Consider the following 13,704-nt stretch of genomic DNA (forward strand, 5'->3'; position numbering starts at 1 on the left):
GAAAAACTTCCTAACTGTCAGGGTGGTTAAGCACTGGAATAAATTGCCGAGGGAGGTTGTGGAATCTCCATCATTGGAGATTTTTAAGAGCAGGTAGGCAAACATCAATTTTATAAAGTCATTACATATATAGGATGAAAGATAGGATATGTTACCTTGACCTTCATTTCATAACGTACAATGTGGTTTGCTAGAAATGGATCGAATTCTGCGACAACCTCAAGGGCTATCATGTAATTGCCGTGGTGATCCAAATTTTTCCACCTTATCTCTAAATGCAAGTCCTCTGCTTGAAAGTTTCTTTACCACTACTACAATCCTCTTCAACACATTTCTCCAATAAATAATGTCTTCTTCCATTTGAAATTTTAAATTCGTATCAATTCTTCCGGATATCTCGCCTCTCTTCACCACTGTCAGTGCACACGTTTTATGTTCAGTCGAATTTTCATGTTCACATAGTCGAGCTGATATGTTTTTCCAGTCCTGGAATCCACTCGTCGCCAGACTAGAGATCCCTCTGAATAATCGACATGGGGCCCAAAACACGGCTCCTTTGCTCTCCGAATATACAAGATATTGTCGTGGCTTTACTTCACCGTTTAAAAGATGTCATTCAAACACATTTTTTGTTAGAACATGCATTTTATCAGTATATTGTCTTTTTGAGTTAGTAAAATCACTATCAATATTCGCAAAAAGAAAAGGAGTACTTGTGGCACCTCAGAGACTAACCAATTTATTTGAGCATAAGCTTTCGTGAGCTACAGCTCACTTCATCGGATGGTGTTTAATACCATGGGTTGATAAATACTCAATTGTAGCATCATTCAATATCCATTCGGCCGGGTCGTCACTTATGGTAGATATTTCAATGTCACATTGAATTTCTGATTGACATGATTCACAAATCTCTGCAGTATTGTCAAAGATATCCAGATCAACATGATAAGCGGTAGTCTCTGATATGCTCGTATTTGGAGCATTTTCTTCAACACTAACCGCAGCCGGAATTTCTTCCTTAGATTCAATATGTACTTTAATCACATCAATATTTTCAATATCAACACCAATATTTCCACTTTTTACTTCACTGCTACTTTCAAGTATATATTTCAATGTGTCTCTCTGTTGGCACTAACTGATACAACAAAGGAATCCATTTTGCGCATTTTTGCTGTCATTTCATTTTCCCTTTCTTTCTTTTGTATAGAATTTTTTTTGAACTGAGAACTACTTAATTTCTTCCTTCCATTCATATTGTTAATGCTTAGGATTGTCGTGAGCATGTTCTTTACTAAAGGGCGTTGCGCCGTCCTGGGTGGTTTCAATACGTGCTGTGATATGTAGAATCGCGGTGCACAGCACTGATGCCACGATTACAAAAATGCAGCTATTAAAAATTTGCCGCCCCTGCAAATTTGCCACCCGAGGCCTAGGCCTTGTCGGCCAAGGTGATAATATGCCGCTGACAGGGAGGAATGTGTTTTAAGGGTTACAGAACTGACTTTTGTTGGGGACATTATTTCCAACAAAGGTGTACAACCTGATTAGATGAAGATTTCAGCCACTGAAATGATGCCACGTCTGCAGTCAAAGAAAGATGTCCAACAGTTCCTGGGAATGGTTAATTATTTTGGAAAATTCATCCGTAATCTATCGACCAAAGCAGCGGCTTAGAGAACACTCCTAGAGAACAAAATTGAATGGTGTTGGGGTGCAGAACAGGAGGCATCGTGGGAAGGTTTAAAACAACAACTGATACAAGAGACAGTGTTGACGTTCTATGCACCAGGAAGGCCTATTTAAATCTCAGCAGAAGTTTCACAGTCTGGCATAGGTGCAGTGATTTTACGGAAGCATAAGGATTGTTGGCAACCAGTGGCATATGCATCCAAATCACTGTCTGAGGCAGAACCCAGATATGCACAGATTGAGGAGGAGCTTTTAGGAATATTGTTGGCCTGTGACAGGTTCAATCAGTATATCTGTGCCCAGACAGTGGAAGTTGAAATGGACCACAAGCCCCTGATAGCATTATTTAACAAACCGCTAAATGACTGTACCTTAAGGATTTAAAGAATGATGATAAAGCTGTAAAAGCATGATGTGGTTGTGACCTACACACCCGGTAAATTCATGTTCACTGCAGATGCACTTTCCAGGATGGTGACTCCCACTACGAAACCAGAGCATAGGCGCCGACTTCCCCTCTTTCCCATGGGTGCTTGGCCCCCCGTCTACTCCCTGAAAGACCTGAGACTTGCTAACCTGCCTGGAGAAAGGCTATTGAGGAAAGTGAATGGTAAAGATTCACTCCAGAGTGATGTGCTGGTAACCTCTCCTCTCTAGATTGTTGACACACTGGGTTTATGGTAACACACTAGATGGGTTGAGAATATAATGTGTGTTATTAGATAGCTGTTAGCTGTTTTATATTCGTATATAAGAACTACTGAGTTTTTGTTGTTGTTTTTTAAGGGGGAAGATGTAGAGATATGTTTGTGGAAGATTGTCATTTAGAGAGGCTCCCCCATAAGGGACAGTATTATAAACACAGGAATTTAGAGATGTGCCCTGGAAACTGGGGTGGAGAACACTGTGTCGCTTTGTACAGCAGTTCACCACAGAAGCTCCCTAGTTTGTTTTATTAAAGGTTTTATCCTTTCTCATTCACTGGTTTGTTGTTTAATGAACCCCAATATCATTACATAGGATGCATCTGATTCTCCGCATCCCTCCCCCTAGGTCAGAGGCATTGTGGACACCAGCCAGATCTTTGGTCTGAGCAAGACCGAACCCGGCTACTTAAGCTACTTTGCCCCCTACGATGGGATTTTGGGTCTGGCCTTCTCCAACGTCTCCTCCTCTGGAGCCACACCAGTCTTTGAGAACATGATGACCGGGGGTTTGGTGTCCCAGGACCTCTTCTCTCTCTACCTGAGCTCATAAGTCAGGGCTGGAAACAGCCCATCTGTCTACAGCAAGATTCACATTCCTATACCGCCTCTCACAGAGCGATCCCTGCGATGTTTGCATCAGAATTCCCAAACACAGCCACCTCTGGGGTGGAACGTGGCAGCCATTCTGTGCTTGTGCCATATGTTTTGGGGAGCAGAAGTGAATGACAATATCTCTAATAACAACTGCAGGGGAAATTAACATTAGGAAGAATCTAGTTACTAGCTATGACTGGAAAATGGGTCCCCCCCGCCCAAGAAAATTTCTATTTTCCAGCAAAAAATCAAAAACTGAAATAATTCAGTTTGTAAATATTGCCCTGGTGCTTGGTGGGAGTTTGAATGGGGGTGTCTCCTGCTCCCAGTCTCCTGTATAGGCTGGAGTCCCTGGTCAGACTACACTGCTCATGGTGCCCCACTGTCCGACCTCATGGTGGAGGAAGGGTGTTGCGTGATGTGAAATGCACCAGTCTGACTCTCTCCTCCATTGAAGTGTTTGTCATTCTCTCTTTAGCCAATAATTCATGCATCTTCCCTGACTCTCCTCTCTCCCTTCTCGTGATGTTCAGTGGCATCGACTCATCTTACTACTCTGGGAGCCTGAACTGGATCCCTCTCTCCTACTGGGAAATCACCATGGACAGGTATCGCCCACCCCTTGGCCATTCCACCTGGGGGCTATTGGAAGACAGGTCAAATGTTAATGAATTGTACATCGGAGCCAGGGGAAGCTCAGCTTTCAGAGTCTAGACAAAATGAGAGACAACGGAGCCACAAAAACACCTTCCATGGAGCCATAGGAATGGGACTCCCCTGCTAGGTTAGGTCAGGTCAGTGATTCTCAACTTTGTTCATACCAGCACCCCCTCCCATCTGTCCCGCTCTGCTTCGCAGTATGGGAAGGGCAGGGTAGCTGGGACCGTCAGTCCCAGAAGGCTGTAGCATAAGGAGCGACGGGCAGTAGCCATGGAAGAAAAAGTCTAGGATGAGACATCAGAGCAAAGTTCTTGGTAGTCATAGCAAAGGGGCAGTGGGGCAGCTCCACCCCGCAGGTTTGTCCCTGGCTGCTTGTGGGCTGAGTGGGGATGAGATCGGGAGTGTTCCTGGGGACATTCCCCTGACTCTCTCTCTCTTCCAGCATCACCATGAATGGCCACCTGATCTCTTGTGCTAATGGCTGGCAGGCTATTGTCGACACCGGCACCTCTGTGCTGGCGGGGGCCCCCATGGCCATCTCCAAAATCCTGCACTACGTTGGTGCCCGCGGGATCTCCAGCAACCTGGTCAGGTCAGGGAGGAGGGATGGGTGTTTCTAGGGGCATCTGCTACACACGCGTGTGGCCGAACCCCTGATTCCACTGCCACTGCCCACAGGCTGCACCCAGCCAGCATAGGGATCAGCTGGGTCACTCTGCAGATTCCCTGGTGCTTCCACCCACTGGTAACCCATAGGAACACAGGGGAGGTCACCGTCCCCAGCATGTGGCCAGGCCAAATATAGAATCCGGGACCGTCTGAGCTGACAACATTGGTCCTTTGGTTCAATCTACAGAGCCTCAGGCTTTCAGAGCCAGAGGTTCAATCCCTGGAGAGGATCCAGTCAGGCTGTGACCCAGCTCATTTAGATCCCACTGCTAATTACATGCAGCTTTCCCTTGTTGGAGAGTTGAGTGCTGAAGCCGTGGCTAACCTGGCTCCTGGATGTTGCTTTTCTCCCTACAGATCAGCTGCAGCGCCAAGCACACCCTGCCCGACATCATCTTCACTATCAATAGCATCAGGTTCCCTCTGCCCGCCACCGCCTACATCCGCCAGGTAAGTATCTAAGTCGGGGCCTCTCAGCAAGGGCTTGTGCCTGAGGCTGCAGGACCGTCACTGAAATGCAGCACAGAGTCTGGCCTTAGCATGGGGGGAGGGGCAAGGAGCTCTCCCCCAAAGAGACTGCACAGGCGGCCTGTAGAGCTGGCTGCCCCAGGAAATCACCATGCCAGGGGGCTTACTGGGATAGGAGAGGGGTTAAATGAGCAGCTACCCCAGCTAGGAGGCTAGCTCAAGAGAGTTCACTGCCTTGCGCTCCAGGGCTTGGGCAAGTGGGTTTCAAGAATGAGTCGTCTTCCCCCCTGGACAAAACTTTTCCCCTCTCTGGTGTGGAACTGGTGAGCTGTTTCAAAAGGCATGGAAAGGCAGAGAAGAAGCCCCAGTCCAGTCATAATCACAGGGGGGTTAGGGGAGCAGAATATAATTGCTCCCGTTAGAATTTGCCTAGGCCAGTGGGGAGAGCACCTTCTGTCTTACCAAGGGATTTCGAAGGAGGAGAAGTGGTTGGTGTGGAGCTGGGAACTATATCTCCAAGTGGTTTAGTTTCCTAGACAGAACAGCTGACGGAGGAGCACTGCTGATTCCCCCATGCTCTGTTAGGCAGAGACAGTTGGAATGGGGTCGCTCAACAAAGAGGATCTCCCTTAAGCACCTGGAGCCCAGAGTGATTCCTGAACGCCCAATGGTACCAGGATTAAATAGCAATTCAAGAAAATACCTTGAGTGGAGAAATGGAGCAGCTCAAAATTCCACCAGAGCTGAAGCTGGCTGGAAATGCGGAAGGCAAGTGGAAGAGATTTAAACAGGGCCTTGCATTGTGTCTGCAAGCAATGGGTGCCAGTGAAAAGGGAGGCAATCAGATGTAGCCTTATTTCTGACCAGAGCAGGTTCTGGTGCACGTGTCTTTAAAATTTCAGTTAAGTCAGACTAACTATGAAACTGTTTTACAAAGATGTAAGGAGTACTGCACTCTGCATAAAACTGAAACTTATGAGACTTTAACCTGAGGTTCCAAAAGGAAAGTGAAACTAGAGTAGAATTTGTTCCTGATCCAGGGCTGGCGAACCAATTTTGCAGGTTTTTTTAGGGGGCAGAGCGGGGACTAACCAAGTCCCTGAGAAGAGACCACACTGTGACTGGAATGCAGAACAAAGCAAGGAGACCCAGAATCAACCCTTCACAAAGCGCTCCAAGTCCAAGCACTCATGGAGGATGGACAGAGCTCTGACGCTGCAGGCATGATTGAGAATCCAAAATGTTGTAGGAAACCCGAAGAAGAGCTCTCTGTATCTCGAAAGTGTCTCTCTTTCCCCAGCAGAAGCTGGTCCAATAAAAGATATTACCACCCCCACCCTGTCTCTCTAATAGGAAACCTAAGGCAGAAACAACAAGGATTCCGGTGGCACCTTAAAGACTAACAGATTTATTTGGGCATAAGCTTTCATGGGTAAAAAAACACTTCTTCAATTTTTGTGGATACAGACTAACACGGCTAGCCCCGGATACTAAGGCAGGAAGGCACACGAGCTCAGGCAGAATTAGGGAAGAAGGGCAGGCAATGCCTGGCATATCAGAAGAGATACAAGAACTGCCATTAATTCCATCGCTTTGCAAGAGTTTTCCAGCACCGGCAGAGTGCGCGCAGCCTGGACAAAGATGACGATGACAGTACCACGAGCTCAGCTGTATGTTTCATAGGAGCAATGGCTACCAGTGCAGCAAAAGATGACCTGGCTGTCACAGATCGAAAGCAAATGGGAGGTTTATTAATGTTACGTTGGACACTGGTGCACAAGCCGATGAGTTGCCACAAATAGTGTTATCGACACTAAAAGAAAAGCCACAGGTAAACTCAGGGCTTATAGCAGTGAGCTTATCCCCAACAAGGAGTATGTGAACGAGACATATGGGTAAATTGGGAAAGCTACAATGTGGAATTGTACCAGGGAAAAGCACACCCATTACTGGGTTAAGTGTGTCTCATCAAGAGGGTGCAAAGGGTTTGAGGACATCTTCCAGGGGAGGGAGAAGCTTTCAGCAGAGTACAGAATAGAGCTGAAAGAGCCCAACCACCCCACAATTCATATGCCAAGGAAAGCTCCCCTCACACTAAGGCAGAGGCTGAGAAAACACAGACAGAACCCTTTGCTTATGCATAACCTCAAAAAAATTAAATCTATTAAAAAAGTGGACGTTTTTCACTACTACAGGAAAGACATTTTGGGGGAGATGGCGGGTGCCAAGTGTTTCTCAACACGGGGTGCGTCACAGCAGGATTCTGGCTGGTGCCCTGAGAAGGACAGAGTACATGTTTGTTCTCCTACAGCATCCCCTATGGGAGACACCATTTCCACAGAGGGACACCTGGCTACCAGTGGTAGCAGATGACAGAACAAGGAGCAATGGTCTCAAGTTGCAGTGGGGGAGATTTAGGTTGGATATTAGGAAAAAACTTTTTCACTAGGAGGGTGGTGAAACACTGGAATGCATTACCTAGGGAGGTGGTAGAATCTCCTTCCTTAGAAGTTTTTAAGGTCAGGCTTGACAAAGCCCTGGCTGGGATGATTTAATTGGGGATCGGTCCTGCTTTGAGCAGGGGGTTGGACTAGATGACCTCCAGAGGTCCCTTCCAACCCTGATATTCTATGATTCTATGATTCAGCACCCGCCGTGCTTCACTGGAAAATACAGCACGCTGTTGATGGTACAGAGGGTGCCATGGTTTACGCAGGCGATGTTCTGATCTGGAGAAAACCAGCAGAACATCATGACCAGAGGCTCCAAGCAGCTGGGAAAGAGCCAGAGCTGCTGAGCTAAAGCTAAAATAAACAAGCATCTAAATTCTGTGTAATGGAAACAATGTCACTGGGCAAGAAGTTAGTCTAGCAAGGGACACAGGTGGATCATGGTGAGGGTGAGATCATCACCAACATGCCTGCCCCAACATACAAGGAAGGGTACAATGATTCCTTGGAACAGTGAACTGTCTACGGAAATTTGTGCCCAAGCTAACAGCTCAAACAAGCCAGCTGAGAGCATTACTGTGCAAAGACATGCAATGCACCTGGGGTGCAAATCTTCATAGAGAGTTTGAGATAATGAAGGGGTTAAAAAGGCCCCCGTCCTGTGAAACTCTGACAGTAAGCTCAAAACTCAGTTGTCCATGGACATCTCTGAAAAAGATATTGGCACAGTCCTCCTACAGCAGGATGGTCAGAACGGGAGACCAGTGGCTTACACATCACGGGCACAAACAAAACTGGAGTGTCCATACTCTCAAAGAGAGGAGGAGACTTTGGATTTTTGTCCACTGGTGTAAAGAGTTTCATGTCTTTATTTATGGAGGCCAGCGTTCCCTGAAACGGACCAGAAACCACTTATTGCCATTGCCAAAAGGGGCCTGGGAACCATCCCACCACCCCCAGGAATACAAAGATTACTTTTTCAGCTGCAAAGACAGGATTTGCAAATCGAATACGAACCTGGGGGAGATTTGGCGGTCTCAAACATGCTCCCTACAGCATTTGACAAGACAGCCGCGGAGCAAAGTCCAGAGCTGTTCTACATGTCAGTTTGGTTAAAAAGCCAGCCCAGCCTCAGACAAAACATGCATTGCGATCGCCAGAGTTACTGCTTAGGACGAGATGCTGCAGAAAGTGCTTAAGGCTATTAGCACGTAGTGACCGTGACCATGCGTTCCCAGCCCCTCTCACAGTTCAGGGGGAAGCTCTCAGTCCTAGATGGGATTTTGTTTAAAGGCACCAGGACGGTGATCTCTGAGCTACTGCAGAAACACATGTAAAAAAGGAGACATGACGGTCATTTCATGATTGAAAAATCTAAGCGAAGGGTCAGAGACATTTTACACTGGCCTCAAACGAACAGCAACATTGAGGAACTGTCAAGGCTTGTCATACATGCCAAAAATACAGGCGTAGTCAAGCAAAATCCTATGTTAGTGGCAGAGGAAAAATTTTCCCCCTGGAGTAGAAATTCGTCTACATTGGCTGGAAAAAACAGACTATGTATTTGTCCTAAACGACTAGTCTCACTTCCCTCAGGCAGCCACACTAAAAGGTACTACAGCTAAACAGTTGATTGTGCATCTCTATTTTCGCGAGGCATAACTCTGAGCCACAGCTGCCACTGTGATGTCTGACAACGGGCTTCAGTTGAGCAGGCATGAGTTTCAGCAGTTTGCGGTGAAGTTTGGGTTTACACATGTGGAGAATATGGAAATGTCTGTAATATTTATAGGAAAAATATGCATGACTCAGTTTCCCCTACTTACTTTGTATTGCTAGGCACTGGGCCTGGAGGAGTTAATTTCTTCTTGGAAACAGGGGGAATAAGAGATGGCTGCTGGTCACAGAAGCCTGCCCAGGTTGGCATGAATGAACTCTCAGGAACTGACCGCATAGCAATGGAGTGCCCTGCGGAGATCATGGAAGACCAACAACTGGGCACTGACTGGCAGCCAAGAGAAGCGGAACATGTGACCACAGTGGAACTGCACCTGGAGGCGGGGGCAGACTGCTAAGCAGGCTGCTCCGAGTTCGCAGAGATTACATCCACGAGGCTATGGAAGAGGGGGCAGGTGATTCCACCAACACAGATTTAGAGTTAAATTGTGCTGTCCTAGGCTAATCTACGGCCTCCTCAGCCCTGGATTCCAGGTGACTAATGAATGCTGGATTGTTTTGAAAAGGCAGCACAGCAAATCTCTAATGGTCACATTGCCCCCAAAGGGGTAAAATCTCACTCATTTGGACTCACCGGAGAACCCTGCTGAGAATCACAGGGTCTGAATCCAGAGGGCCTGGTCTTGGAGTATTGGAACCATGGGGGTTGCCCTTGAAAAATTGGGGACCTAGGGCCTAGTACTTTAAGGGGCACTCCCAGAGAGTCAGTATAAGGTTTGGAGGCATGGCACACCCTGTGAAAACCACGCTAGTCCCCATTATCCCACCTCCAATAGGATGGTGAGGTGAAAAATAGTGTTAAAATAACCAAGGGCCGAGAAGTCAGACTTTGAGCCATGCTTAGCACAGTTCAGTTACAGGATGGTACCAATGAACATGGGTTGCTACCTGCAGACATGTGGTTTAACAGAATGCTGACAAGTAGAACGCCTGCAACGACAGAATCTGCTGTCCCAGGAACTGGGGATCTGCAGAAGAATAAAGAGAGACAGAGACAACTAAAAAGAAGCCAGATGATTTGGGATCCCAGGAGCTTCCACCAAATCGTGGACATGATGCAGCACGCATCTGTAATAGAAATCAATGGCCACCAACAGCGGTGAGGTCACGTGAGGCTGCCCTGAGGTTGTATGAGGCGGTCACCCAAGACGGACACATACTGAGGAGGAAGAACAGAGGAGGAACATCCAGAAGGGAGGGAGGAGGGGTGCTGGGTTTGCAGCTTGGCCTGAGACAGTCTCAGTTAGGCAACAAATACAGCAGGTGGAGACAAGCGAGCCCCAGGACGTACCACATGGAGCAAAATGGACTGACTGCCTCCTGACAGCAGTAGCACTGATGCAGCCAGGGAGATCGGCAGGTCCTAGCTAGAAAGAAGGGCACCTCGGAAATCAGTTGAGCGTTACTAGTGGTTGGTTATAAGTATATGGAATGGAGAATCCTGGGGGTGCTGTTTAAGTGGTGTTGTGATTGAGTACTGGCTGGGAAAGGAGGAGGTTAGCATCCGGACAGGAAGTCTAGGGGAGGGGCTGCAGAGGTCCATGTGCTGTTCTGCAGAAGCAGTTAGAACTGAGCACCGGGCAATTCCTTCAAGCACCTCGGGCCCAGAGTGATCACTGTATATCCCATTTGAAGGGCAGCTACCCCTAGCAGCTGGCTGAGGCATTGGGTCGGTACTGACACCTAAACTCGACTCACTGCCTGTCTCCTATCCATGCCTGCCCCAGCCTCATGCAGCTTAGTTTGGGAGCTCCGAGATTCCAGCCCAACATACAGGGAGTCAGTGGAGTTCCAGCCCAACAACCCCTGTCCCATTTTTCCTGGTGCAGAACTCAGGCTCTTGCTCTCCCGGCTTTGAAGGCATCGACGTCCGCACCTCCTCCGGAGAGCTCTGGATCCTCGGAGACATCTTCATCCACCAGTACTACGTTGTCTGTGACAGGGCCTATAAATCATTTGTTGCAAGCAGGGTCCTATGGTTGCACCACGTCTTGTACAGAAGAGGTCAAGTGGGGTATCTATGGAAAGGTTGTAGTTTGCTGCTCATGATTATGCTGTCTGTATGTGTGGATCATTTTTGTATTTGAAGTTATGAATATTGGCTATGTACCTGTATCTCAATGACAGGTTTCAGAGTAGCAGCCATGTTAGTCTGTATCCGCAAAAAGAAAAGGAGGACTTGTGGCACCTTAGAGACTAACACATTTATTTGAGCATGAGCATCCAATGAAGTGAGCTGTAGCTCATGAAAGCTTATGCTCAAAATAAATTTGTTAGTCTCTAAGGTGCCACAAGTCCTCCTTTTCTTTTTGTATCTCAATGTGTTTGATTCTAAGTAGCCTCAGTGAAGCATTTTGTCAGCTTCTTGAGAAAGGACTATTCTCAGTAAGTGCCCAATGAAGAAACACTTAACTGATAATGGACTTTAGGAGATGCCAATCCACATCTGAGCTTTCCTGGGAATGTTCAAACGAACAGTAAACAATGGCGTCGGCCTGCAAAAAGCTGAATCATTCATAGACATGGGACTTCCCCAGGTGGCTACAAACTCCATTTTGTTGATGTGACTTTGCACAGAAGGACAAAGGGGTTTCCACTCACAAGAGAGAGAGAATATAAAAGGCCCTGGAAGCCTCTCCATTTTCTCTTCAACTGGCTTAAGAGGTGGCCTCTCCACCCCCAAGAGATGCCTCAAAGAAACTGGAAAAAAGGACAGTAACTCCGGGGGTGGGAGTGATTGCTAGACCCAGACTAGGAAGGAGTCCAGTCTGTGAAAGAAGCATATTGGAACATCTCTGAGAGTAAGATTTTATCTGTAATCAGGGGATGAAAGGACAAGATAAAGGAGGAGAAGGAGAATTTAAGAAAACAAGCACTGGTCGAACAATAATTGATTACAGCATGATGGTGCAAACCTCATTGGTCCCAATGAATGAAAATCACTATATGAACAGGGTGCCTTCCCATGAAACATTGGGTTCGTCCTGCCAAGATTTCCCCAGATGCTTCCCCAGAGCATCGTGTCGTGACCGACAGAACCCGGCTCCTCCCTACCCGTGATCAACCTAGCTGGCCTCTAGATTGATCTGGACTCTGGACTGGTAACTATAACATCGATTGGCAGGACAGTGTGTGTGTGGTGTGATTGAATGCATATGCTAATTATTGTATTTCCAATAAATGCAGCATATTGACTTTTCCACTGAAAATGTCCCGTGTGCTTCTTATAAGCAGAACACTTGGGACCCACGTAATGTGACCCACGTAATTCACTGGTGTTCTGCAGAACTGGCACTTATCAATGGAAAGCTTCAGTCCATAGGCCTCCAACCTGTGAATTACTTTAAGAAGTCTTTCTTCGTGCTCCTCTAAGGTTCTTCCAAATACAATCAGATCATCCAAATAAACCAAGACTTGCAGTAAGTTCATGTCTCCCACAGCTTTCTCCGTAAGATGTTGAAATGTGGCAGGTGCCCCAGAAATCGCTTGAGGCATGCGTTCAAACTGATAAAACCCTAAAGGCTGTCTTCTCCTTCTCTTTTGCTCCCAGAGGAATCTGGTAGTGTTCACTTCGAAGATCCAGTACTGAGAACCACTGACTTCCCAGCAAACAGTCTAAGGCATCTTGTACTCGAGACAAGGTGTACTGGTCAATCACAGTACAGCTGTTTAGGGTGCAGTAGTCGATACCCATCCGGCTTTTCCCGTTCTTTTTATGAACCACCACAATGGGTGAGGCGGTATGGGCTGCGGGACTCTGTAATGACGCCATTTGCAATCAACTCCTGATGCAACCTCCACGCACATCTTCCTTCTCGGAAAGAGCAACCTCCTAGAGCTCTCCCTGAAGGGTCAGAAGTCATGTGGTCTGATGTTGTGCTCTACTCCTTTTGCACATCCCACGTCCCACTCATGCAGTGAGAACACCTTGGATCTTTCACAAAGCTTCTTCCTCAGGTGATCCTTCCACTCCTCAGACCGTAGGGAATCTCCAGAGACAAACTTTGCAGGATCTATCACTGAAACTTCAGTTTCACACTGGGGTCTTACAATGGATTCGGGATCTGCAAAGAGATCTGCTATTTTCTGCCCTTGTGTCACAACAACATCATGACTTGTTTCATTAGCAATCAGCATAATCCCCTTTTCCTGGGCTCTGGCAGGTAGGGTTATGACTCCACTGGGGACAAGCACTCCTTCCGGGAGCCCTCCCTCAGCCGGCTGCCCTACCATTGCCAATGTCCCTCTACTGCCTTTCAGCCCGGTTCTCATGACAAGCACTTCTCGCTCCTTGCAGGCACTACTAAGGGGGTCATGCCCACGTACCTCAGTGCCCCCATTGGTAACTCAGACGTCTCCTTTTTAGTGCCCAAATTTTTCTACAGGCTTCAGCACAAAGCGTCTGGATCATCAGAGTGTTTAGATATTGGTCCCTAGCCCATTGTCTGCAGTAATCCGCAAGTACCTTGAAGAGACTGGAGTTGGTCCCTGTCAGCACAGACACATCAGAGATTCCCTTAGGGTCAGGGCACATTAATGCAGTGGAGTCTACCTCTTGTCTTACCCCAGCAACCTCCTCTGGGAATTCCAGGTGCACGATGATGTACCCTGGGCAGGGGTATTCATCCATGCTGAGGCCACACAGACAAAGTCCTGTCAGTGGCTGTATAGGCAGGTGCCTAAGCATCTGTTGGTAGAATGAGTGAAATATAATCGTCACTTGA

The 13,704-nt window shown here is 47.3% G+C and overlaps 1 protein-coding gene across 1 annotated transcript; it reads left to right on the top strand.

Moving 5' to 3' along the window:
* The first annotated feature begins 2,220 nt into the window (after window positions 1–2,220).
* On the top strand, window positions 2,221–12,569 carry LOC125637879 (pepsin A-like). Its single transcript, XM_075129085.1, has 7 exons — window positions 2,221–2,334; window positions 2,749–2,947; window positions 3,496–3,604; window positions 4,099–4,243; window positions 4,683–4,775; window positions 10,810–10,989; window positions 12,531–12,569. The coding sequence occupies exons 1-7, from the start codon at window positions 2,221–2,223 to the stop codon at window positions 12,567–12,569; spliced, it is 879 nt and encodes a 292-aa protein (XP_074985186.1).
* Window positions 12,570–13,704: the final 1,135 nt, after the last annotated feature.

Source organism: Caretta caretta, chromosome 6 (genome assembly GCF_965140235.1).
Source record: "Caretta caretta isolate rCarCar2 chromosome 6, rCarCar1.hap1, whole genome shotgun sequence".
NCBI lineage: Eukaryota > Metazoa > Chordata > Testudines > Cheloniidae > Caretta > Caretta caretta.

What these genes read in the sequence shown, in the direction of transcription:
- LOC125637879 (XM_075129085.1), top strand. Translation starts at nt 2,221, where the DNA reads ATGGGTGCTTGGCCCCCCGTCTACTCCCTGAAAGACCTGAGACTTGCT. An exon ending in GCGGGATCTCCAGCAACCTG is followed by an intron (nt 4,244 to 4,682) that starts GTCAGGTCAGGG and finishes TTCTCCCTACAG; the next exon opens with ATCAGCTGCAGCGCCAAGCA. An exon ending in CCACCGCCTACATCCGCCAG is followed by an intron (nt 4,776 to 10,809) that starts GTAAGTATCTAA and finishes TTCCTGGTGCAG; the next exon opens with AACTCAGGCTCTTGCTCTCC.